The 22,756-nt window shown below is 38.5% G+C and overlaps 2 protein-coding genes across 4 annotated transcripts; one reads left to right on the forward strand and one right to left on the reverse strand.

Moving 5' to 3' along the window:
- The first annotated feature begins 557 nt into the window (after nucleotides 1-557).
- LOC117914555 (mediator of RNA polymerase II transcription subunit 33A) lies at nucleotides 558-17,681 on the forward strand. 3 transcript variants are annotated; one of them, XM_034829907.1, is made up of 12 exons: nucleotides 558-1,001; nucleotides 2,322-2,432; nucleotides 3,934-4,272; nucleotides 4,561-4,880; nucleotides 4,980-5,071; nucleotides 5,645-6,005; nucleotides 7,362-7,572; nucleotides 13,448-13,562; nucleotides 13,755-13,931; nucleotides 14,085-14,739; nucleotides 15,056-15,262; nucleotides 15,615-17,681. In XM_034829907.1, the coding sequence occupies exons 1-12, from the start codon at nucleotides 727-729 to the stop codon at nucleotides 16,730-16,732; spliced, it is 3,981 nt and encodes a 1,326-aa protein (XP_034685798.1). In that variant the 5' UTR covers nucleotides 558-726; the 3' UTR covers nucleotides 16,733-17,681. The 3 variants fall into 3 exon arrangements, with proteins under 3 accessions (XP_034685798.1, XP_034685799.1, XP_034685800.1); XM_034829908.1 differs by having other exon boundaries at nucleotides 559-1,001; nucleotides 13,770-13,931; XM_034829909.1 differs by lacking the exon at nucleotides 558-1,001 and having other exon boundaries at nucleotides 2,384-2,469.
- A 1,243-nt stretch (nucleotides 17,682-18,924) lies between these two features.
- Nucleotides 18,925-21,430, reverse strand: LOC117914556 (pentatricopeptide repeat-containing protein At5g19020, mitochondrial). The gene has a single exon (XM_034829910.1). The coding sequence runs from the start codon at nucleotides 21,104-21,106 to the stop codon at nucleotides 19,022-19,024; it is 2,085 nt and encodes a 694-aa protein (XP_034685801.1). The 5' UTR covers nucleotides 21,107-21,430; the 3' UTR covers nucleotides 18,925-19,021.
- Between the last annotated feature and the right edge of the window lie 1,326 nt (nucleotides 21,431-22,756).

The following is a 22,756-nucleotide window of genomic DNA, read 5'->3' on the forward strand; positions in this document are numbered from 1 at the left end:
ATATCAAAAATTAAGTTTTCATCAAAAAAGTATCGATCAATTGTTGTCATATATATATATTTTTAAGTTTTATTGTTGTATATCGAGTCTCGTTCGATCATACTATTCTATTTTAATCTTATTTATTTATACTATCATCCAAATATTTAGATTTCATTATAGATAGTGAAGGGTTATAACGGAGATATAATTGACATTTACCTTTTTTAAACGGTAAGATGCTTTCCAAAGGGAGAGTTACCTAATATGTAAAATAGGTTCATAATTTAATTAATAAAATTACAATTTTACCCACACATGTTGACCCCAAAAGGGAAAAGGTTACTTGGAAGTTGGAACTTGGGTCTTGGTTGCCAAGAGGGGAATGAATTTGGATGCCGCCGTATAATCCCCAAATCTTCTCAAAAGGGTGGCTAAAAGGATCAAGTTGCCCCCCAGACATTTTAGTAAACCCTACAATTGTTCAGGGCCAAAATGGTAAGTTCACAGTGTACTAGGATGTGATAAAGTATGATCTACAATGGTTCATTATTAATTGGGTCTCACAATGATATTTTAATCCCACTGATGCCCCTCATTCTGTTGACTTTTTACATATCAGACCCAATTATATTGCAAATTTCAGGAGTCACAAAGACCAGAGGCCCGGCCATGGCCGACGTACTGTAAATCTGTAATTCTCATCCCGAAGTTTCGGCGTTTCGGAGCCGACACCAGGACCGAGAAATGGCGGTGTCCGTACACACCAGTATATGGGACAATATCCTAGAGCACACCAACGTGGCACAGGAAAAGGGTAGTGATCCTCTGCTTTGGGCCGTACAGTTGTTGTCGAGTTTGAGTTCGGCGGGAGTGTCGCTGCCCTCGGTGGAGGTCGCAAACCTTCTGGTTTCGCATATCTGTTGGGGAAACAATGTTCCAATTGCCTGGAAGTTTCTGGAGAAGGCTTTGATGATAAAGATCGTGCCTCCCATGCCCGTTCTAGCTCTGCTTTCTACCAGGTCTCTCTTCTCGGATGTTGTTTTTGTTTTGTTTGTGATTTTGTTTTATGGGGAGCTTTTTGGCTGTTCTGTTGTGGGTGTTTTTTTTTTTTTTTTTTAAATGATTCTAAATGGGTGGGGTGTTGGAGATTGTTGGCATTGGTTTTTATGTTAATTTTTTGATCATTTGCTATGTGGGTTTTCATAAGTTTTGATTTGGGTTGGCATGTTTCGGTGATTGGTTTGTGGGAAAGCAAAACAGAAAATCGAATTTTGAATCTTGATCTTTTTCACTGTTTGGTAAAGCAACATGGAAAAACTCCCATCAAGGTTGCTACCTACAACTAGTGGCTTAGTTGAGCGGAGATTTTGCAACTATTCGAAAACAAAAGGATCAAAAGACGAAATTCTCAAGATAGTGTTTCATTTTCTGTCTTCATCTTTCTCGGCAACCAACCAGTAGGTGGTAGTGATTGTTTCTCTTCCTTCTTTTTCCTTTCCGTTTTTCTTCTTTTGGCAGTATTCCTACCATTTTACATGTTGTTTCCGTGCTGGTTGGAGTCATTCTCTTTAATAATACGCTTGTTTCTCCCATTTATGACATTTTTTAAAATGGGTCCACTGATGTATAGAGCAGACATTTTTTTATGAGAACATGGAGGAAAAGAAAAGGAAACTGAATTTTGAGTTTTATGTCTTTGTTGTTGTTTTTGTTGTCTTTGTGTTTTCTTTTTTCTCAAATGTGAAGAACTTAACATAACGAAGTCAAATGGTTAAGTACAGTTGCATGGAGTTTTCGTTTCCTCCTGTCCACAGGTTTCTTCTTAGTCTTCTGCCTTAAGTTTCTTGCATCCTCCTATGTAGTACTTATTTATTGGGAACTCTTTGCAATTTTTGACTATTTTCTGCTGTATGGAGGAGCTTGGCAATGTCGATGATGACTTTAATGACTTTACTATTTTGGTAGTTTCTAGGCTTTGAGGTTAGTAACTGGCTGAATTGCTTCTTGTTCTTGTGGTAGCTTTGAGTTTAATATAACATTGGGATGAGAACAAATTCCATGTATGTTTAATCTGGATCTGTTGGTTTTGCTGCAGTTCATTTGTTTTTTAAGGTATCTTTGTAATCCCACAATTTCTGAGGCCTTAATGCCTTTTTGTCATTTTGTACTTCTTCACCTCTTGAAATCAGTATAATTTAGTTTAGAATTGCAAAATGGTATTACATTCTGTCAAATAACAAAGTGCTTCCTGAAGAGAATTTTTGTTTCCTAGTTCTTATTCCATTTATTTTTCAATGGTGCATCATTATGACAATTATTATATTGTCGAATTTTTACAGGGTCATTCCAAGTCGGCATTCTCGTCCAACAGCATATAGGCTTTATTTGGAACTCATTAAGAGACATGCCTTCACACTTAAATCTCTAATTGATGGCCCAAATTATCAAAAGTGAGTTTGATTTTTGTTTTGCTATGTGAAGAACAGAGTAAGTAATATTCTACTTGTTCCACAATGTCAATATCCTTTAATTTGCCACTTTGTCCTCTTTAAACTTCAGATATAAGAGAATTTATCAATATTATGTGGTTATTACTCTTCTTGATGATTAATTCTACCTTGTGATGGATATGCCAAAACAGGAAAATGCTATTATTGATTTATTCATGTAGGTACCTTGAATATGACATGAAGATATTGCATTCAGTCTAAGTTAGGAATATTGTTTCAATTCGTCAATGAACATTAGTAGCAAATCTTCTGTGTTTTAATCATATTTGGATTACTTGTAACACTTGCATTTCCTGAATTGTGTATTACGTGTGACACTTGCATTACTTTTTTTTGATAAGTGACACTCACTTGGATTACTTAATATATACTTATTAAACTAGGCGACACCCAGGTTGCTGCCTTGCGCAGGTAGAATTCTGTACTATGTAGCTGTTGTGACTAACCAAAATGTTAATGGGCTGCATACTTTGACAACTGAAAAATACTCTCATCATAATGCTTTCCCATGTATTGGGTATAGTATGCAACTTTGTCAACTTCAAGTCAAACTAATAAAAAGGACATAGAAAATAGTTGTAGAATGATAATCATAAAGGTTTGGTGATGTTGAAGAAGAGAGCATTCAAGATAAGTAGAATACCGAGAGGTAGTTGAAAATTGCTCTAAGGATCAGTGCCTGTGGCATACAACTGCCACCAAGTTGTCATTTTATTTTATCATTTCTTCCATCTGCAGCCCAGATCTATCAAAAGTTTCTGCAACATATTTATTTACTCTAGTGTTTCGCATGTCTGTAATCTGTTTCAGAAAATGCATGCAACCCTGAATTTAGGTTGCATGAAATCTCTTGTTTTGTTTCTTTTAAATTTTTTTTGCTCCCTACACGTTTAGTCAATTATTAAGCCATTTAGAAAAAAAATCTGTTTTGGAGCAGTTAGTGCTATTCTTTTGTCCTACTTGAGCAGTTAGTACATTATGATTGTTACTGTTTTGATTTTCTATTCTTTTGACCTACATGAGACAAATATGCCTAACTGCTTCAAAAAATTATTTTGACCTACTTGATCTACTTGGAAGGAAGAAACAAGCTTGCCTTTGAGAACGAGGAGCTATCGATCTAGAGGTTAAAAAACTCTTTTGTTTGTAATTTCTGGTCTTGGACAAAGTGTTTTTGGTTGGGCTCTAGGTGAGGGTGGGTGTTGTTTTTTTGTCACCCCTCTTTGCTTTTGGTTTTGCCTTCAGGATTTTGTTGTATACTTCCTGTGTGCTTTGGGATGCCTTTTGGGCCCCCTTTCTTTATATATGTACACTTTTTTTTACCTATCAAAAAAAAAAAAAGAAGAAGATAAATATGACTATTTGTGATGTTCCATATCATATTCTACTAATAATGATCATTATTTATTTTTGTGATTTCTGATCTATTTTCTTCATGCAGAGACATGAAATTCATAGACAGTGTTCTTCATCTTTCCTTGGCATTTGGTCTGCAAGCTAGCGAACCGGGGATTCTTGTGGTTGAATTTATTTTTTCGATGGTACTGATGTTGCTTGACGCATCATTAGATGACGAAGGATTGATTGAACTAACCCCAGAAAAGAAGTCTAAATGGGCTAATGACATGGAAATAGACAGTCATGATGATTATGATGAGAAGAGGACTGACCTTCATGAAAGATTGCAGAAAATAAATACAGTCATGGCCATTGATTTAATTGGGCAATTTTTGCAAAATAAAGCAACTTCTAAGATTTTATACTTGGCGCGCCGAAACATGTAAGAACTGTGTGCCCTTCTACAATTCTTCTTTTTTATTGGTGAATTTCGTTTGGATTTTGACATATCTTTTGAATGCAAAATACTCAACTCAATTCACATTATAAAATCTTCTCACAACTAGTTGGGATTCGCTGCACGAGTTTACTTTGCCTTTCTATTCCATAGAGGGCCATATTTTTTTTGTACAGGTTATCATGTTTTTTTCCATTACTAAATCCTTGTCCCCCACAGAATTTGACTTGAGTGAGGGATATTTTACTTTTTACCCCTTTGCTGCTTTGCCAGGCCCACACATTGGGTTGTTTTCCTCCAGCGGATACAGCTGCTTGGAGCAAATTCATCTGCATTGAGAAATTCAAAAGTTATAACTCCGGAGGCTCTTCTGCACTTGACATCAGACACTTGCATAGTCTTGTCTCGGAAATGTAAATCAAGTTCCCTGCAAAAGTTCCATGCAGTTATGGCTTTTGGATCTCTGGCTTCTTCTGCTGGTCTCTGCCATGGGGCTAGTCGCTCTGCTCTTTGGCTTCCTCTCGATCTAGTATTAGAAGATGCCATGGATGGATCGCTAGTTTCTGCAACAAGTGCTATTGAAACTATTACAGGTAAATAAGTTTTTGTCCTGTATCCTTGAAATATTTTTTTCACTGGAATATACAAAACAGTTACTATCATATGTAAATCCATGTTTTTATTTTTTACAGGTTTGATAAAGGTTCTTCAAGCAATTAATGGCACCACCTGGCATGACACCTTTTTGGGTCTTTGGATTGCAGCTCTTCGTCTTGTTCAAAGGGTCAGGACTGATTAAAGCTGAACCGATGACTTTATTTTTCCATGAATAGTGATACAAATTTATGTTAAATTTTCATGATGATAAAATTATGTTGCTTCCTTGATGTACTCATGCAAAAGCCCCTACACCTTATACAGTCCTTGTGGTTCTTCTGTCTGAAACCAACCTTGAATTAACATTTAAAAATTTCAAGTTAATTTAATGCTAGGTTAGTTAATTTGTGTGGTTTTGCTGAAAAATTTCAGTATTGTAACGAAATTCTAGGATATTCATTTCGATGTCAACTGGGGTTAGGATTGACCTAGATCTTGCCTTGGGGTTGGCAGCATTGTGGATGCTGGTGATTGTGTAAAAGAGAATGCATCTGAGGATGTGTCCTTTAGATCTGAGAACTTTACTCTATACCTGTGTAAGTGGCTCCTTATTGAACCATCTTGATCAACTGGAGGACTGGATTGACCGTTGTGAGTGTGAGGGAGCATCATCCTCTGAGTTTTAGTGGGTGTCACATATTTCTATTTCAAGAAGTTTCTTTAATTGATGTTTCTTATTCTATTTTTCTACTATTGTCAGGAAAGGGATCCCATTGAGGGTCCTATGCCTCGCCTTGATACTCGCTTGTGCTTGTTACTCTCTATCACGACTCTTGTGGTTGCTGATCTTATTGAGGAGGAGGAAAGTGCACCAAGTGATGAGACAGAATGCCACCCCACAAATCACTGGAAAGAAAAGCATGTTCCAGGGAAGTGTCGCAAGGATTTAGTTTCCAGCTTACAGATGCTGGGTGACTATGAGGGCTTGCTGACTCCACCCCAATCTGTTATTTCTGCGGCCAACCAAGCTGCTGCAAAAGCGATGATGCTTGTTTCAGGCATCAATGTTGGGAGTGCATACTTTGAATTCATCAGCATGAAAGATATGCCAATCAACTGTTGTAAGTAAAATACGATTCTTATATGTCATCAGGAAATTCAAAGAAACTTTTCAGCTTGGGAAAAGTTTAAATTAACATTGTAGTCTATCACATGTAGTTTAGGTGCATGGTACTGAGGTTAGGTCCACTCAGAGTGCCTCCCATGAGTATCTTATGTGAGTCATTCTGATTGACCTTATCGTTAGATCCATGCTTCACTGGATTTTTCTTGGCTGTCAAAAGGAACCTAATATCCTGATGATGATTTGATAAGATTGATGTTAGAGAACAAAGGCAACTTAAAATCAAATCAGTAACCCCACCATGATGACTTGGATTTCATTTGATTCCACTTCCATGTTCCTTGGAGTTTATCCTTACTATATCAGTTTCTGTGGGGTTGTTGGTTGAAACCCCTAATACTTGCATGCATGACAGAGCTCCTGCAATCTTATTCATCTCCCAACTAAGAAATGATGATTACAATATAGGAATAGGAATCTTTTTGAAGTCTTGAAAAATCTTCGAAGTTGTAAAATAAATAATGGGAGATTGAAAGTAGAGATCAAATGCAAAACACAGTTGTAAATCCTTGACAGCATTCATTCAGATTTCCCATTCCTAGAAACCAGATAGAAATGTATTAGCATTTTCTGAAGAGAACTAGACAAGTATTGCTTTTTCTTTGAAGAACAAGTATACAGGAGAGGTTGGTCTGTAAATGAACTTACAGAAGAAGAGACACCAACATACTCTTCTTTGTTTGGTATCTGGACGCCTCCCTAAGCGACCTCATGTGAGGAGGTTGGCAGTGCAAAGACACCTCAAATAGAATAGGATTAGATGTCTTATAAAGGTAAATCTTCTGAATTTCTCATGAGAGAGAGAGAGTTAACTTTTCTATCTTACATGGTAAAGTGATTTTCTATGCCTACACACCACCCTTTATGCCTGTTTAACAAAAACCATGTGAGGGCCAGTGAGCCTAATTCCAATAAACTATCTGCTTAATCTAGGATGAATGAAATTTTAAATAAATAAACTATATTGAAGCACAACAGTTGATTCTAATGAACTGAACCCATTCTCTTCAATCAAAAATAAAGAAAAAAAATCTGAAATTCTGAACTCTTGGTCGGACCTTTGAATGTATCATATAGTTTTGATCTACTTGTTGGGTAGCTAAGATTTTTTTTTTTAACTTTATAATCTCTGTTTTGAAATTTGTGAAGGTTCTTCTCTTACTCACAGGTATTTTAAGGTCCCTATTTGACTTCAAGGTTACGCTGCATGTTGTTTTTGCTTTTGGATCAGTGTTTCTGTTTGTGGTATTATTAAGTTTCTTAATCCTAGTCCATCTTGTATCCTTGTTTGCAGCTGGAAACATGCGCCATCTAATAGTTGAGGCTTGCATTGCCAGAAATCTGTTGGACACATCAGCATATTTCTGGCCAGGCTATGTGAATGGACGCATCAACCAAATACCTCATAGCATTCCTCCTCAAGTGCTTGGTTGGTCATCATTTATGAAGGGGGCCCCACTTTCTCCAGTAATGATAAATGCTTTGGTTTCAACTCCAGCTTCAAGGTAAACTTACACTTATCCCTCTTAAAGGTTACAGCTAATTAATCCATATTATTTTAATTGGAGTCGCATTTGTACAACATTTCTAGTGGTTGATCTATTGCCATCAATCATCTGTGCTTCTTTGCTTAATTTGAGAACTAGAGCTACCATTAGTCCATTACAATAGCAATGACCCTATGTAGTTCCATTTGACGGCAATTTGCATTGATGCAGTTTCTTTGTAATTTGCTTCTTGTGGAAATCCGGTATGATTTGGAGGTGATTTGTAGGATATTGTGATTGAGGCCCCAATTGTGGTAGATATTGTGGTGATTTGTGTGATTTTATTTTTTCCATATTTTTATTTTTGTTTCCATATTTTGCTCTCTGTGTATATGTTAAATAGGGACCCGATTATGTAAAAACATACGATTGAATATACAATTCAATTATTCTCAGTTTCTTCATGGTATTAGAGCCCGGATTGCTCTAAAACCCTAATCAATTCATGGCTGCCCAAAAAGGAGATAACCATGAGTCCAGCCAATCGGCAACCCATGAAAGAGAGTCGGAGATAAACTCCTCAATGGGCTCGGCCGGTGCATTCGACAACTCCCCACTCCATCTTACCATTGAAAAATTGAATGGTAAGAATTACAGAGAGTGGGCACAGACAACCAAGCTTATAATTGACGGAAAGGGAAAGCTAGGGTTTCTTACCGGCGAGACTCGACGACCACCTTCGACCGATGCAACAACATCCTAGAAATGACGGTCCGAAAACTCCTTCATCACCTCATGCTTGATTAACTCCATGAAGCCAACCATTGGCAAAACGTATATGTTTCTCCCGATGACAAAGGATGTGTGGGATGCGATACGGGAAACATACTCCGATGCCGAGAATGTTTCCCAAATCTTTGAACTCAAGACGCGGCTTTGGCAAATGAAGCAAGGAGTTTGGGAAGTCACAGAATACTACACCAAGATGCTAGGTTTGTGGTAAGATCTCGATCTCAACTGCGAAGAGGAATGGGAGTTCACGGGCGACAGTGTGTGCTTCAAGAAGAAGATGGAGAACAAGAGAGTCTTCGAGTTTCTAGCGGGGTTGAACCGCGAGCTTGACAATGTCAGGCACAGAGTTCTCAGTTGTCGGTGCTGCCTTCCATCCGAGAGGTCTTCTCCTAGGTGCAATGAGAGGAAAGCAGAAGGAGAGTGATGTTGAGGGAACATCTCATGACTGGGCTTGAGGCTTCATCCCTTGTAACCCGTGGGCCTCACGCTGGATCAGGCCTAAGACAATCGAAAAGGGCCTATTGTGAGCAAAATGGGCCACACTAAAGACACTTGTTGGACTTTACATGGCAAGCCCGCGGATTGGAAGCCCAGACAACCCAATAAAGCCCATAGTCATCAGGCCTCCATCGAAACCCAGGTAGACAAAACACCCATAGAAATTCATTAGTCAACTTCTAGTGTGGGGTTTAATTCCGACCAGTTTGCGAAATTATGAGCTTTTTTCTAATTTCCAGGCCTCTGGTCAGTCTTCTACTACTTTGTCCTCTGGTTCTTTAGCCCATAAAGGTACCTTTTTGACAGCTCTTAGCACCATGTCTCATATTACTCCCTGGATTATTGACTCTAGTGCATTTGATCATATGACTAATGCTCATAATTTATTTTCTACATACTCTCCCTGTGCCGGTAATTTAAAAGTAAAAATTGCAGATGGTACTTTATCCCCAGTTGTTGGCAAAGGGAGTATTTGTATTTCTGAGTCTATTACTCTCAACCCTGTCCTACATGTTCCTAATTTATCTTGCAATTTACTGTCTATTAGCCAGTTAACCAAATAGTCATATTGCTCAGCTAAATTCCTACCCTCTCATTGTGTTTTTCAGGACCTATTATCGGGGAAGACGATTAGCAATGCTAAGGAACGTGAGGGTCTATATTACTTCGATGAAACTGATGTGCTTGGATAGTGTCCTACTATTTGTAATTCTGCATCTCGTCCTGGGGAAAGTGAACTTTTGTTATGGCACAAAAGGATGGGTCATCCTAGTTTTCAGTGCTTGCAACATTTATTTCCTTCACTATGTTCAAATAAAGGTTCATGGGATTTTCAGTGTGAAGTGTGTGAACTTGCCAAACACTATCGTGCGTCTTTTCCTAAATCTAAGTATAAACCATCCATACCATTTACTCTAATTCATAGTGATCTATGGGGACCCTCACGTACCCCTAATAGGACTCGTAAAAAATGGTTTATTACTTTTATTGATGATCACACTCGCCTGTGTTGGGTATATTTGTTGACTGATAAAAACCGAGGTTTGATCAGTCTTCATTTTTTTTTTTTTTTGATCAATAAGTATATAATTGTATTGCAAAGAGGCGCTAAAATAGCGACCCACCGAATTACAGTATAAAGGGACTTACCCCCTCACAAAAGGGTCCATACAACAAGGGAAAAAACAAAAAAAATCCTCTCCCTTAATGCATACACACCCACTCTATAAAATCTATTAAGGTTCGATCAGTCTTCATGAACTTTCACTCTATGATACAAACTCAGTTTCACATCAAAATTCAAATTCTTCGTACTGATAATGGTATTGAGTATTTCAATCACTTCTTGAGCACTTACCTACAAGAAAATGGTATTATCCATCAAAGTTCTTGCTCTGACACCCCTCAACAAAATGGGGTTGCAGAATGGAAAAATAGATATATTCTTGAAGTTGCTCGTGCCTTGTTGTTTACCTCTCACATGCCCTCACAAGTTTGGGGTGACTCCATTTTGACAGTCACATACCTTATTAACCGAATGCCTAGTTGGGTCCTATCTTTTGTCACACCCCTCTAGAAATTCCAAGAGTTTTTTCCCCATTCTAGACTCGGTGCACATATTCCACTTTGTGTCTTTGGGTCCACCGTGTTTGTCCACATTCACGCACCTAAGCGGAACAAATTGGATCCCAGCACTTAAATGTGTCTCTCTTGGCTACTCTTCCATACAAAAGGGTTACAAATGCTATGACCCAATTTCACAGAAATTATATGTTAGCCTAGATGTCACATTCTTTGAGCATACTCCCTACTACTCGCTTCAGGGGGAGTCCGTGAGTGAAGCAAGACCACCCTTAACATTAGACTACCTTGATGTTGTTGTGTTCAAATCCACTCCGTGCCTTATATCTACCCCTTCGCCTAATACAGAAGGACACTTGAACTCAGGGAGAGATACAGAAATACAGACAAATAAGGAAACACTCGTCTACCCAAGGAGGCCAAAATCGAAGTCCAATGAGATACTCACCTCCGAAACACTAAAAGAGTCAGAACCGGTGATAGTTCTAACCCCTCGGGAGTTTGGCTCCAATCCTGATCAGGTAACAGATGACTTACCTATTGCTCTTAGGAAGCAACCTCGTTCCTGTACTCTCCATCCTATCTCGAAATTTGTGTCTTATAATGCTCTTTTTGCAAAGTGTCGTGCTTTTACAACTAACCTTGATAGAATCCAGATTCCTAAAAACATTCAAGAAGCCTTGGAGATTTCAGAATGGAAAGAGGCAGTGATGGAAGAAATAAGGGCATTGGAAAAAAATGGGACTTGGGAAGTGATGACTTTGCAAAGAGGGAAGAAACCAGTGGGCTGTAAATGGGTATTCACAGTGAAATATAAGGCGGATGACACAGTAGAACGATACAAAGCACGCCTGGTTGCAAAGGGTTTCACTCAGACCTACGACATCGACTATACCGAGACATTTGCACCAGTGGCAAAGTTGAACACTATACGAGTTCTCTTATCCTTGGCAACAAACCTAGATTGGCCACTCCATCAGTTCGATATCATGAATGCCTTTTTGAATGGTGAGCTGGAAGAAGAAGTGTTTATGACACTACCACCAAGGTTTTGTAAGGAAGAAAAAGAAATTAGGGTATGCAAATTGAAGAAATCTTTATATGGTCTCAAGCAATCACCGAGAGCATGGTTCGATAGATTTGCAAAGGTGATTAAGAACCAAGGATACCAATAGGGACAGTCGGATCATACTATGTTCTTCAAATAGTCCAACGATGGAAGGATGACCACCCTAATCGTGTATGTCAATGACATCATTCTCACTGGAGATAACACAAGAGAAGTAGGGAGGTTGAAGAAGGTCTTAGCCACAGAGTTTGAGGTAAATGATCTGGGTCAAATGCGGTATTTCCTAGGAATGGAGATCGCCAGATCAAGGAAGGGCATTAGTATTTCCCAGAGAAAGTATGTACTTGACTTGTTGACTGAAACTGGCATGCTTGGTTACAAGCCAAGCGATACTCCTATCAAGGCAAGAAAAAGGACGGAAAGCGACGGAAAACCCGTGGATGGAGAGAGATATCAGCGACTAGTAGGTAGACTGATCTACCTTTCTCACACTAGACCAGACATTGCTTTCGCCATAAGTGTGGTTAGCCAGTCGCATTCACCAAAGGAAAGTCACCTGGAAGCAGTGTATAAGATCCTCAGATATCTAAAGGGTTCTCCAGGGAGAGGACTATTCTTTAAGAAGGGTGACAGTAAGAAGGTAGAGATCTATACAGATGCAGATTGGGCAGAATCAGCAGAAGACAAAAGGTCTACTGTCGGATATTGTACCTATGTCTAGGGGAATCTAGTAACATGGAGAAGTAAGAAGCAGAGTGTAGTAGCCAGAAGCAGTGCTGAGGCTGAATTCAGAGTAGTTGCACAAGGTATGTGTGAAGGACTATGGTTGCAGAAACTATTGGAAGAACTACACATTACAGTAGAACTCCTCATCAAACTCTATTGCGACAACAAAACCGCCATTATTATTTTTCATTATCCTGTTCAACACGACAAGACCAAATATATAGAAGTGGATAGATACTTTATAAAGGAGAAAATTGAGAAGGGGACTATTTGCATGACTTATACCCCTACAAGGGAACAATTGGCAGATATATTCACCAAGGGATTACATAAATCAAGCTTTGAAGATTTTATTTGCAAGTTGGACATGATTAATATCTATGATCCAACTTGGGGGGGAGTGTGGAAATCTGGTATGATTTGTAGGATATTGTGATTGAGGCCCCAATTGTGGTAGATATTGTGGTGATTTGTGTGATTTTATTTTTTCCATATTTTTATTTTTGTTTCCATATTTTTCTCTCTGTGTACATGTTAAATAGAAACCTGATTATGTAAAAACATACGATTGAATATACATTTCAATTATTCTTAGTTTCTTCACTTTTGAATGATGATTATTCCACAAAAGAGGCCTAGGGTTTTGGCTTATTGCATAAAGCTTCTCCCTATTAAGTTGCTGTCATCAAGTTTCATATCTGCTCCTCTTTTGACTTTGAGACTCAGAGATATCATGTCAATGACCTTGTCAAGTTCCATGTTACTTGGTGATTTTACATTCCTGTGGTATCACTTTTACTGGGTTCTAAATGATGAATTCTCTGCAAGATATGCCTTGGGGTTTAGTGATGGGGTTGTATGCCCAAGCCAACCCTTAGATGCCAATTTTGATGGGCAAGCAAATTATGAAACTGACTTCCATGTTCCTCAAGCACATTTTATTTATCAAGCAAAAAAAAAAAAAATGTTCCTCGAGCACATTTTGACCACATCATGAGGTTGGACATTCTATGTTCAATTCATTCTGTTAATTGATGATGGTTCCATTCAACAAAAGAATTAAGGGTGACCTCTATGTGATAACTTTTAGATTCCCTTATACTTGCGTATGGCCTGGTCTTCAGTTACACTGTTTTCTTTCCTGAAGCCAGGTATATCAGATGCTCTTTTTTGTAAATTTACTCAACAGTAAAGCAACTGAATTTAAGCTCATCAATTTGATGGAAGTTTAGCAGAGCTCGAGAAAGTATTTGAGATTGCAGTCAGAGGATCAGATGATGAGAAGATATCTGCTGCTACTATCCTTTGTGGAGCCTCTTTGATTCGGGGCTGGAATATACAGGTATGAGGCAAATGTTTTTACACTTGAATGGAATTTTTAAATCTTTGATACCTAATTCCACCAGGCAATATTCATAAATGCCTGTGTATTTATTTAAATCTCCAACCCAAAACTCATCCTTATCCATTGTTTAAAGATTTATTTATTTTTTGCAGACTACCCATCTGCCCTAAATATGTAATTACGTTCTAGTCTGCATGCTTGCAGGAACACATTGTTCATTTCATTACTAGATTACTTTCTCCACCAGTTCCAGCAGATTATTCTGGGAGTGACAGCCATTTGATAGCTTATGCTCCAATGCTGAACATACTTCTTGTTGGAATAGCTTCTGTTGATTGTGTCCAGATTTTCTCATTACATGGCTTGGTATGTTAAGCTTCTACTGACCAAACATCTACTATGCTGATAGAGAAAAAAATTTTAGTTGGTTTGACCAGATACTTTGATGAACAATGGTATTTCCTGCATAGTTCATGTTTTGTCAGCTAATCTGTGAGGTTTTTCTGCCATGCTTTCCAGGTCCCTCATCTAGCTGGTTCATTGATGCCAATCTGTGAAGTTTTTGGGTCATGTGTGCCCAATGTCTCATGGACACTCACAACAGGGGAAGAAATCAATGCCCATGCTATCTTTTCAAATGCATTTACTCTTCTTCTAAAGCTATGGAGGTTTAATCATCCACCTCTCGAACATGGTGTGGGGGATGTACCCCCAGTTGGATCCCAACTAACTCCTGAATACCTCCTATTAGTTCGAAACTCCCACCTAGTATCTTCTGGAACTATCCACAATCGAAATAAAACAAGATTCTCAGGTGTTGCAAGTTCATCATCTGAACAACCCATATTTTTGGACTCATTTCCAAAACTAAAAGTCTGGTATCGACAGCATCAAGCATGTATAGCTTCAACCCTCTCAGGTCTTGTTCATGGAACACCTGTTCATCAGATTGTTGATGGGCTTCTCAACATGATGTTCAGAAAAATTAATAGAGGGAGTCAGTCATTGTCTTCTGTAACTTCTGGAAGTAGTAGTTCATCTGGACCTGGAAGTGACGATCCTTTAAGACCTAAATTACCTGCATGGGATATCCTGGAAGTTGTACCTTTTGTGGTTGATGCTGCTTTAACAGCCTGTGCCCATGGAAGGCTGTCTCCTCGTGAACTGGCTACAGGTCAGTCTGGTGTCTCATTTCATTTTTTGTGATTGTTGTGATCTAAATCCACATTCAGAGGGAGACACCACATGGATTTTTTTTCCTTTCTAATAAAGTTCACCTGAGAGTTCCTGGCAGACGATTAAAAGTCAGTCCAACAGGGTACCTAAGATATTTTCTGACATTGTAATTTGATTGAATTGGGAACCCAAGAAAATAAGAAAAGTTTCCAGTGTGGTTCAATGTGGTCCCCGATCCTAAAGAAACCATCACTAATTGTCATGGCTTATTTCATGTATATATGTGTAATAATTTGAAAATTTCACTGTTTCAGGGCTTAAAGATTTAGCTGATTTTCTTCCTGCATCTTTAGCAACCATTATAAGTTACTTCTCGGCTGAAGTAACACGAGGTGTCTGGAATCCAGTTTTTATGAATGGAACAGATTGGCCAAGCCCTGCTGCAAATCTGTCTAATGTTGAGGAACAGATCAGGAAAATCCTAGCTGCCACTGGTGTTGATGTCCCAAGCCTTGCTGCAGGTTTTCTCTTGTGACCATTACAAGTTCTTAATGCTTCTATTTGTTTTATGAAATTGCATGCTTTGAAGGAAAAAGAACCAAAGGGCCCTACCCCAACCCACCCCACCCCATAGGCAGCATCTTGGACTTACTGTTCTAGTGAATGGTGCCTTAAGTGGGGAGCCTTGAAAGTATGGATAAATACACTTGGTTCACCCTTTATTTTGAGCTGAAGCATTGTCTGTAGATAATCCTCTTTAAATGTTGTCAGGGAGAGGTTTTGGCTGTCAAAATGGCATGAATTAGAATGATTACTGTTCTGTTGTTAGATGATAGTTATTCATTATTATGACTGAAACTCGTATTTCTGCAGGAGGAAACTCTCCAGCTACCCTGCCACTGCCCTTGGCTGCTTTTGCTAGCCTCACCATAACCTATAAGATTGACAGAGCCTCACAGCGCTTTCTGAATCTGGCTGGCCCAGCCCTGGAGGCACTTGCTGCAGATTGCCCATGGCCTTGTATGCCAATTGTAGCTTCCCTATGGACCCAAAAGGCAAAGCGCTGGAGTGACTTCCTCGTCTTTTCTGCTTCTCGTACAGTCTTTCTCCACAACAGCGATGCAGTGGTACAGCTTCTCAAAAGCTGCTTCACTGCCACACTTGGCCTGAAAACCACTCCTATATCAAGCAATGGTGGTGTGGGAGCCCTTCTTGGCCATGGATTTGGATCTCATTTTTGTGGTGGGATTTCTCCAGTTGCCCCAGGGATTCTATATCTACGTGCCTACCGGTCTATCAGAGATGTAGTCTTCATGGCAGAAGAGATTGTCTCCCTCTTGATGCATTTTGTGAGAGAAATAGCAAGTAGTCAGCTTTCTGGAGAGAGATCAGAGAAGCTGAAGAAGGCTAAGAATGAAATGAAATATGGCCAAATTTCACTTGGAGCAGCACTGGCAAGAGTGAAGCTCATTGCTTCACTTGCAGCTTCTTTAGTATGGCTCTCTGGTGGCTTGGGTCTGGTTCAGTCATTGATAAAAGAAACTCTGCCATCTTGGTTTATATCCGTCCACAGGTCTGAACAAGAAGAAGGGTCAGGAGGAATGGTTGCAATGCTTGGGGGGTATGCACTTGCATACTTCACAGTGCTTTGTGGAGCTTTTGTGTGGGGTGTGGACTCATCATCGTCAGCATCAAAGCGACGTCCAAAAATCCTTGGGAGCCATATGGAATTCCTTGCGAGTGCCCTTGATGGGAACATATCACTGGGTTGTGATTGTGCCACTTGGCGTGCATATGTGTCAGGGTTTGTAAGCCTGATGGTTGGTTGCACTCCAACCTGGGTCCTGGAGGTTGACGTCAATGTATTGAAGAGACTAAGCAAGGGGCTAAGGCAGTGGAATGAAGAAGAGCTTGCTCTGGCTTTGCTGGGGATTGGTGGGGTTGGTACAATGGCTGCAGCCGCTGAACTGATAATTGAAACTGAGATATAATTCTTTTTCAATATATGATGGTAATTGTGCTCCATAGAATATAGTAGTGTTCACTGCCTCTTGTCCAGGAAAATTTGTGCATAAATAAACTTCATTTTGTGATGAAGGTTCTGAATTTTGTTTTAGTGGAAAATTTTCAAGGAATTGTAGTAGCAACTTCTCTGTTAAAGAAAAAAGGGAAGGTTCAGGTGATGTACTAACATGGAACTTGGAACCATGACCTTGAAGTGGCTGATCTTCAATGAAGTGGATATGCTGGTGAACTCGGACAAGCACTGGAGTTATGAAAGTTGAGTACTGCTGTTAAGAAATAGTAGTTAGATGTGTTGATAATAACTTGCTAACTTGCATTAAGTTTGTTGAACCTGTCAATAGATGTGTTGTTCTCTATTGGAGGTGTTAGTAGTTTGTCTGAGGATTGGTTAGTAATCAGCTCTATGTAAGATATTTGATGTATAAATTACTCGTAGGAATGAAAGTTCATTTCACAGAAAATTCTTTCTTGTTTCTTTAGATTCTAGAAATGGCATCAGGGCCAAACTCTCCTCTGAATCAAAGTTCTTTTGTTTTTGCCAGGGCAGCTTCTTCATCCTTCTCCAAATTGAAATTGGACAAAAACAGTTTTGTTATTTGGCATAAACAAGTTCTTGCGACTCTTTGCAGGTTTTGACACCTTTTTTGGTAAGAAATCACCTCCACTGAAGTTCTTGGAGCTTGGAGATGAAGCAATTGACAAGATCGATCCGAAGTTCTTGGATTGGGAACAAGTCTCCGGATTCAACTATTACCTTAGTGATCGGGTTGTTGTTTAACTATTTCTTCTTAGGCTTTATCTTTCTTTTGTTGTCTTGTTTTGGGCCTTCTTTGTATACCGTCTGTGTACATAGGGAGCGCCCCCTGTTTTTTGGTGTGTTTTTATTCTAATGGTCCACTTTGTCTATCAAAAAAATAAATAAATAAATTTAGGGGAGACCAACCATATCACTACAGATGAAACCCAAGATCAAAGTAGAATTTCTTTAGCCTTGTTCACTAAGGTAGTGCAGGAATTGAAAACTAGCTTGAATAACAGAATAAGAAGTTTGCCTTAAAAGGATCTTGGTGTTGTGGATTATTTCTTGGGCATCTAAGTGAAATACATTGTAGAGGAACTTCACCTTCCACAAACAAAATATATTACTGATTTGTTCTGTCAAGCTAAGTTGCAATATTGTAAAGTAGTCAATGCTGTAATGACAAGTGGACTTCGACTTACAACATATGAAAGTGATCTAGTAAACATTGCATAGATATACAAAAGCTTAGTTGGGGTCTTGCAGTATATTAACATCACAAGACCTGAAAATGCTTTCAGCGTTAATAAGATGTGTCAATTCATGCAGTAGTACCCTTTGAAGGCTCATTGGAAAGAAGTTAAAATAATCTTACATTTTTTTTTTTTTGATAGGTAATAAAAGGCTTGCATTAGAAACACCTAAAAGCGATGAAAGCAGTACACACGAAGTATTAAAATATCTAGGTAGAACTTTGGAGCTTGGCTTGCTACCTAGACAATCACCCACTACTCTAGACCTTGTTAGGTTTTGCGATACAAATTGGGCATTAAATTAGGACGGTGCAAGGTACGATGTCTTTATCTAGCTATTGTGTCTATCTAGGACCAAACTTAATTGCTTAGCACTCTAAAATCCAACACAAGGTTTCTAAATCCTCCGTTGAAGCTGAGTAGAAAAGTTAGGTAAATTTAGTTGCAAAAATGTCTTGGATACAAACCTTTTTTTGGTATTACAAGTCAAGCTTACCCAAGTACAATTTTGTGGTAGTGATAATTTAAGCATAGTGATGCTTATGACAAATCCTGTTCTTCATGTAAGGACCAAGTATATAGAACTAGATCTATGTTTGATCGATGAAAAACTTATGCAGAAATAGATAGAGCTGCATCATGTGCCCTCTTTGAAGTTCCAAGTTCCAATCTCCAAGAGGCAAACTCAAAGTAGAAAAACTTATCTTCTATAAGTTTGAGGGGACCTATTAAGGGTAGTAGTTAGTTAGATGTGCTAATAACAACTTGCTAATTTGCATAAAGTTAGTTAACCCTATCAATACACTTATTGTTTCCACATTGGAGGTGTTAGTAGTTTGTTTGAGGATTGGTTGGTACTAAATTATATTCAAGAAGACATCTGATGTGTACTAAATTCTTTCTCATTTCTTTAGATTCTTTGAGACAAGGGAATGTCAGGTTCATAATTAAGTAAGCAGGAATTTTAACAGTGTATTAGAACATCATACAACACCGCTGCACCCGGGTGACTTCTTCATTCTCTGACTTTGCATTGCTCTCCTTACCAAAAATGCATCGTCCCACCTCCCTGCATCTGCATATATGTTAGATAGAAGAACCCTTCCTGCCCCATGAGATGTGTCCAACTTTGCCAAATTCTCGGCAGCCTTTTCTCCTATTTCTACGTTCCCATGTGTTCTACAAGCTGCCAACAGCGTACCCCATATCACCACATCTGCCTTCATCGGCATCTTCCTTATCATTTCATCAGCTTCTTTTAACCGCCCAGCTCTACCCAAGAGATCAATCATACAACCATAATGCTTGATGTTGGGTTCTATGTTGTATAAATTCTTCATGCCCTTGAAATACTTCTCCCCAGCGTCCACCAACCCGGCATGGCAGCATGCACTCAATACCCCAATGAATGTGATCGAATTGGGTTTAATTCTGACCCTCTGCAGCTGGGAAAACAGTTTAAGAGACAAATTTGCATGGCCATGCATGGCTAACCCACATATAATCGCATTCCATGGTGAGACAGAAGAGACCCTGTCCTGGATTTCATAGAACAGTTGTAAGGCAATAGTGATGCTTCCACACTTGGCATACATGTCGATAAGTGCTGCATTCAAATTGTCATTGAGAGGGATGGAGTTGCTAAGAATATATTCATGAGCCCACCTTCCTTCCATCAAAGTGCCCAGAGTGGCAATTGCTGAGAAGACACTTACCATAGTAATCTCATTCGGTTGGACCCCGCCAGCTACCATTTCATGGAAGAGTTGTAAAGCCAAATCAGGCTGCTCATTCTGTGAGTAACCAGAAATCATCGAACTCCATGAAAAAACATCTCTCTCAGGCATTTCATCAAACAATTGCCTTGCTTGCTCAATCATTCCATTTCTTACAAATCCTGAAATGAGGGCATTCCATGAAGAGACGTGGTCCTTACTACCCAATTCAAATTGCAGAAAAGCAAGGTCGATTTCACCACAAGCAGCGTAGAAATGAATGATTGTTGCCTGTATAAAATCATAACAATCAAAGCCTGTTCTTACTATTATACCATGAAATTGCTGACCCTCACTCACTGCCATTGACCGTCCACAAGCTGAAATCAAATCCACAATCATGACCTCATTGGGTCCCACCCCAGTTCGAAGCATTGATCGACACATCCTCAAAGCTTCACCCAACCTTTCAATTTGCACATACCCGTCAATTATCGTACCCCACGAAACCACATCTTTTGCAGGGATCCTCTCAAACAAATCCCTAGCCAAATCAACAAGCCCTGATTTTGAATACCCATTTAACATCACATTCCAGGTAACTACATTCCGTTCAGGTATTTCATCAAATAGAACCCTGGCATTCCCCAAACTCGAACAAACACAATACATGTGAACCAAGTTAGTTGCAACAATATTCAAGGCTTCAAGGCCCAGTTTGAATGCCAATGCATGAAGCATTCGACAATTCAAAATCCCACCCACATGCGAGTAAGCAGAGATCAAGCTCGCCAATGTCACCTCGTTTGGGATGACACCTGCGAATCTCATGTCCTTAAAAACCCCAATTGCTTCAAGCCAACAATTATTTTGGGCCAAACCCATTACCATAGTAGTGTACGAGACACAACCTTTAATGGGCATTTTCTCGAACAGGTGGCGAGCATTGTCCAACGACCCAGATTTCACATACCCAGCAAGCATAATGTTGCAAGACACCGGATCCAACACCGAGCAAGTGTCAAACAGCGATCGAGCATTGGAAATAAGCCTACATTTCACGTAAAAACTAATCAAACTATTTTTGACAAAAATGTTGGAAAGAAGGCCGGATTTGAAGACCAGAGAATGGATTTGCTGGCCTTGGGAAAGGGCTAGGAGGGATGAACATGATTTCAGGGCTGAAACCAAAGTGAGTTCGTAATCGGAGTGTTGGGTGTCCTTGTTCCCATTGAAGAAAGCCCGGAGATGATCTATTGGGTGTGGAGGAAGTTGAGAGGGAGCTGCGGAGACCCATTTCAGATTTGGTATCAAAGACCCAAAGATGAATTTGGGTTTGGGGGATCCGATCATGAGACGTGACCATCAGACCTCTTCGCTTTGATATTTATTCTAATTTCTCGAATGAAAACAAATTTTCGGAGGTGAACCCATGGCCGCTTTTAGGGTATGTTTGGAAATCAAGTAAAAATTGAAAATGGATTCCCATTCTTTGATTAATGCATCGGCTGAAACTGTTTACATCCACCATCTTATTTAAAAATAAAATTTACACATCTAATAATTAAAACATCGTCTCTTCCAACTTTTCGACGCTCCATCGCCCAAAATCCTAATTTTATTTCTTTCCTATTTTCTCTAATTTTCTTTTCTTTTCTTTCCTTCGTTTCCCAATTCCCATTTCCTTCCTTCCCCTTTCCCTCCCCACATCCTTTTCCTTAAATTTTATTTTCATATATATACCATTGTCTTGATCACACAATAAGAGCCAACGAAAAATAAAAGAGAAAATTAAAAATAAAATTAACAATATTTTTAGGGGTTGCTATTTGCAACATCCTTAACACTTTTTTGTCATATTTTATTTTTTTTCATATATACAATTTTAATAAAAAAACTCTCTCAAACCTCATTTGACTATGAATCACGTACGAAATATAATAAATGACAAAATTCAATCATCTGATGATAATTTTTAAGTAAGATTTATAACTTTTATTTTTTTTAATAAAAATATTTATTAAAAAAAAATAAAAAATGGGTGACTTGCGTGGGGCTCCGACAACCTAAGTAGGGCTCCAATGTCCTGGGAAGTAGCAGCGACAGTGATGGTTAGGGTTTGGAGGCAGCAGCGACAGCGATGGTTAGGGTTTGAAAAAAGGATGGAAGTCGGCGATCACCGATGTTGATGGTTAAATTTTTTGCTTATAATAATTATAAAAATTGAATTTTTTTTATTATTTATAATAATTACTAAAGTACTTTTCCTTTTTAAAATCTTAATAATAATTTTTATTTTAAAAAATTTGAGTTATGAATTTCACATTAAAACATTGAATATAATAAAATTATTTTACATAATATACTTTTGGTGAAAAAAATCATTTTATAATTTATTATTTAAAGAAAATGTTTTGTTTTAAAATATAAGAAGAATATGAAAAACAATTGAGTGTGAAAAAATAAAAGAAATGAAATGAAAAAAAAAACAAAGTTTACGTGGGATGGGGGGTTGGGCGGGTAGAGATGAAAATGAATATAAAAATAAAAGAAAAAGAATGCTAAAATGTGGGGTGAGGATCGAGGAAAAAAAATAAAAAAGGGGTGCAATTGGGCCGTGAGGTTGAAGAGGAGAGAGAGGGGGAAATCAACACACATAATAAAATTATCAAATATTACACATATTATATCATACAAATATCAATTATACTTATAAAATATCCTGAATATATGTATTTTTATTTTTTTTATTCTATGATTCTTCTAAGTTTTTATTAATATTTTTTATAAATTTTGATTAATCTACATCTATTTATATAAAAAAAAATTGACATATTCATAAAAACCAATATTTTCATATGAGATGGAAAGGACTTTAAAGCGATCAAGCCTCCTAATTGGGCCATGTACTGTGGCAGCAATTGTTGCTGTCCACCACCCACTGATTGAAGTGCCAAATGCAGAGGAGAGCAAAGTCCATAACACCAAAGTTTTGACCAGAAT

The sequence above is a fragment of the Vitis riparia genome, chromosome 5, assembly GCF_004353265.1.
Source record: "Vitis riparia cultivar Riparia Gloire de Montpellier isolate 1030 chromosome 5, EGFV_Vit.rip_1.0, whole genome shotgun sequence".
NCBI lineage: Eukaryota > Viridiplantae > Streptophyta > Magnoliopsida > Vitales > Vitaceae > Vitis > Vitis riparia.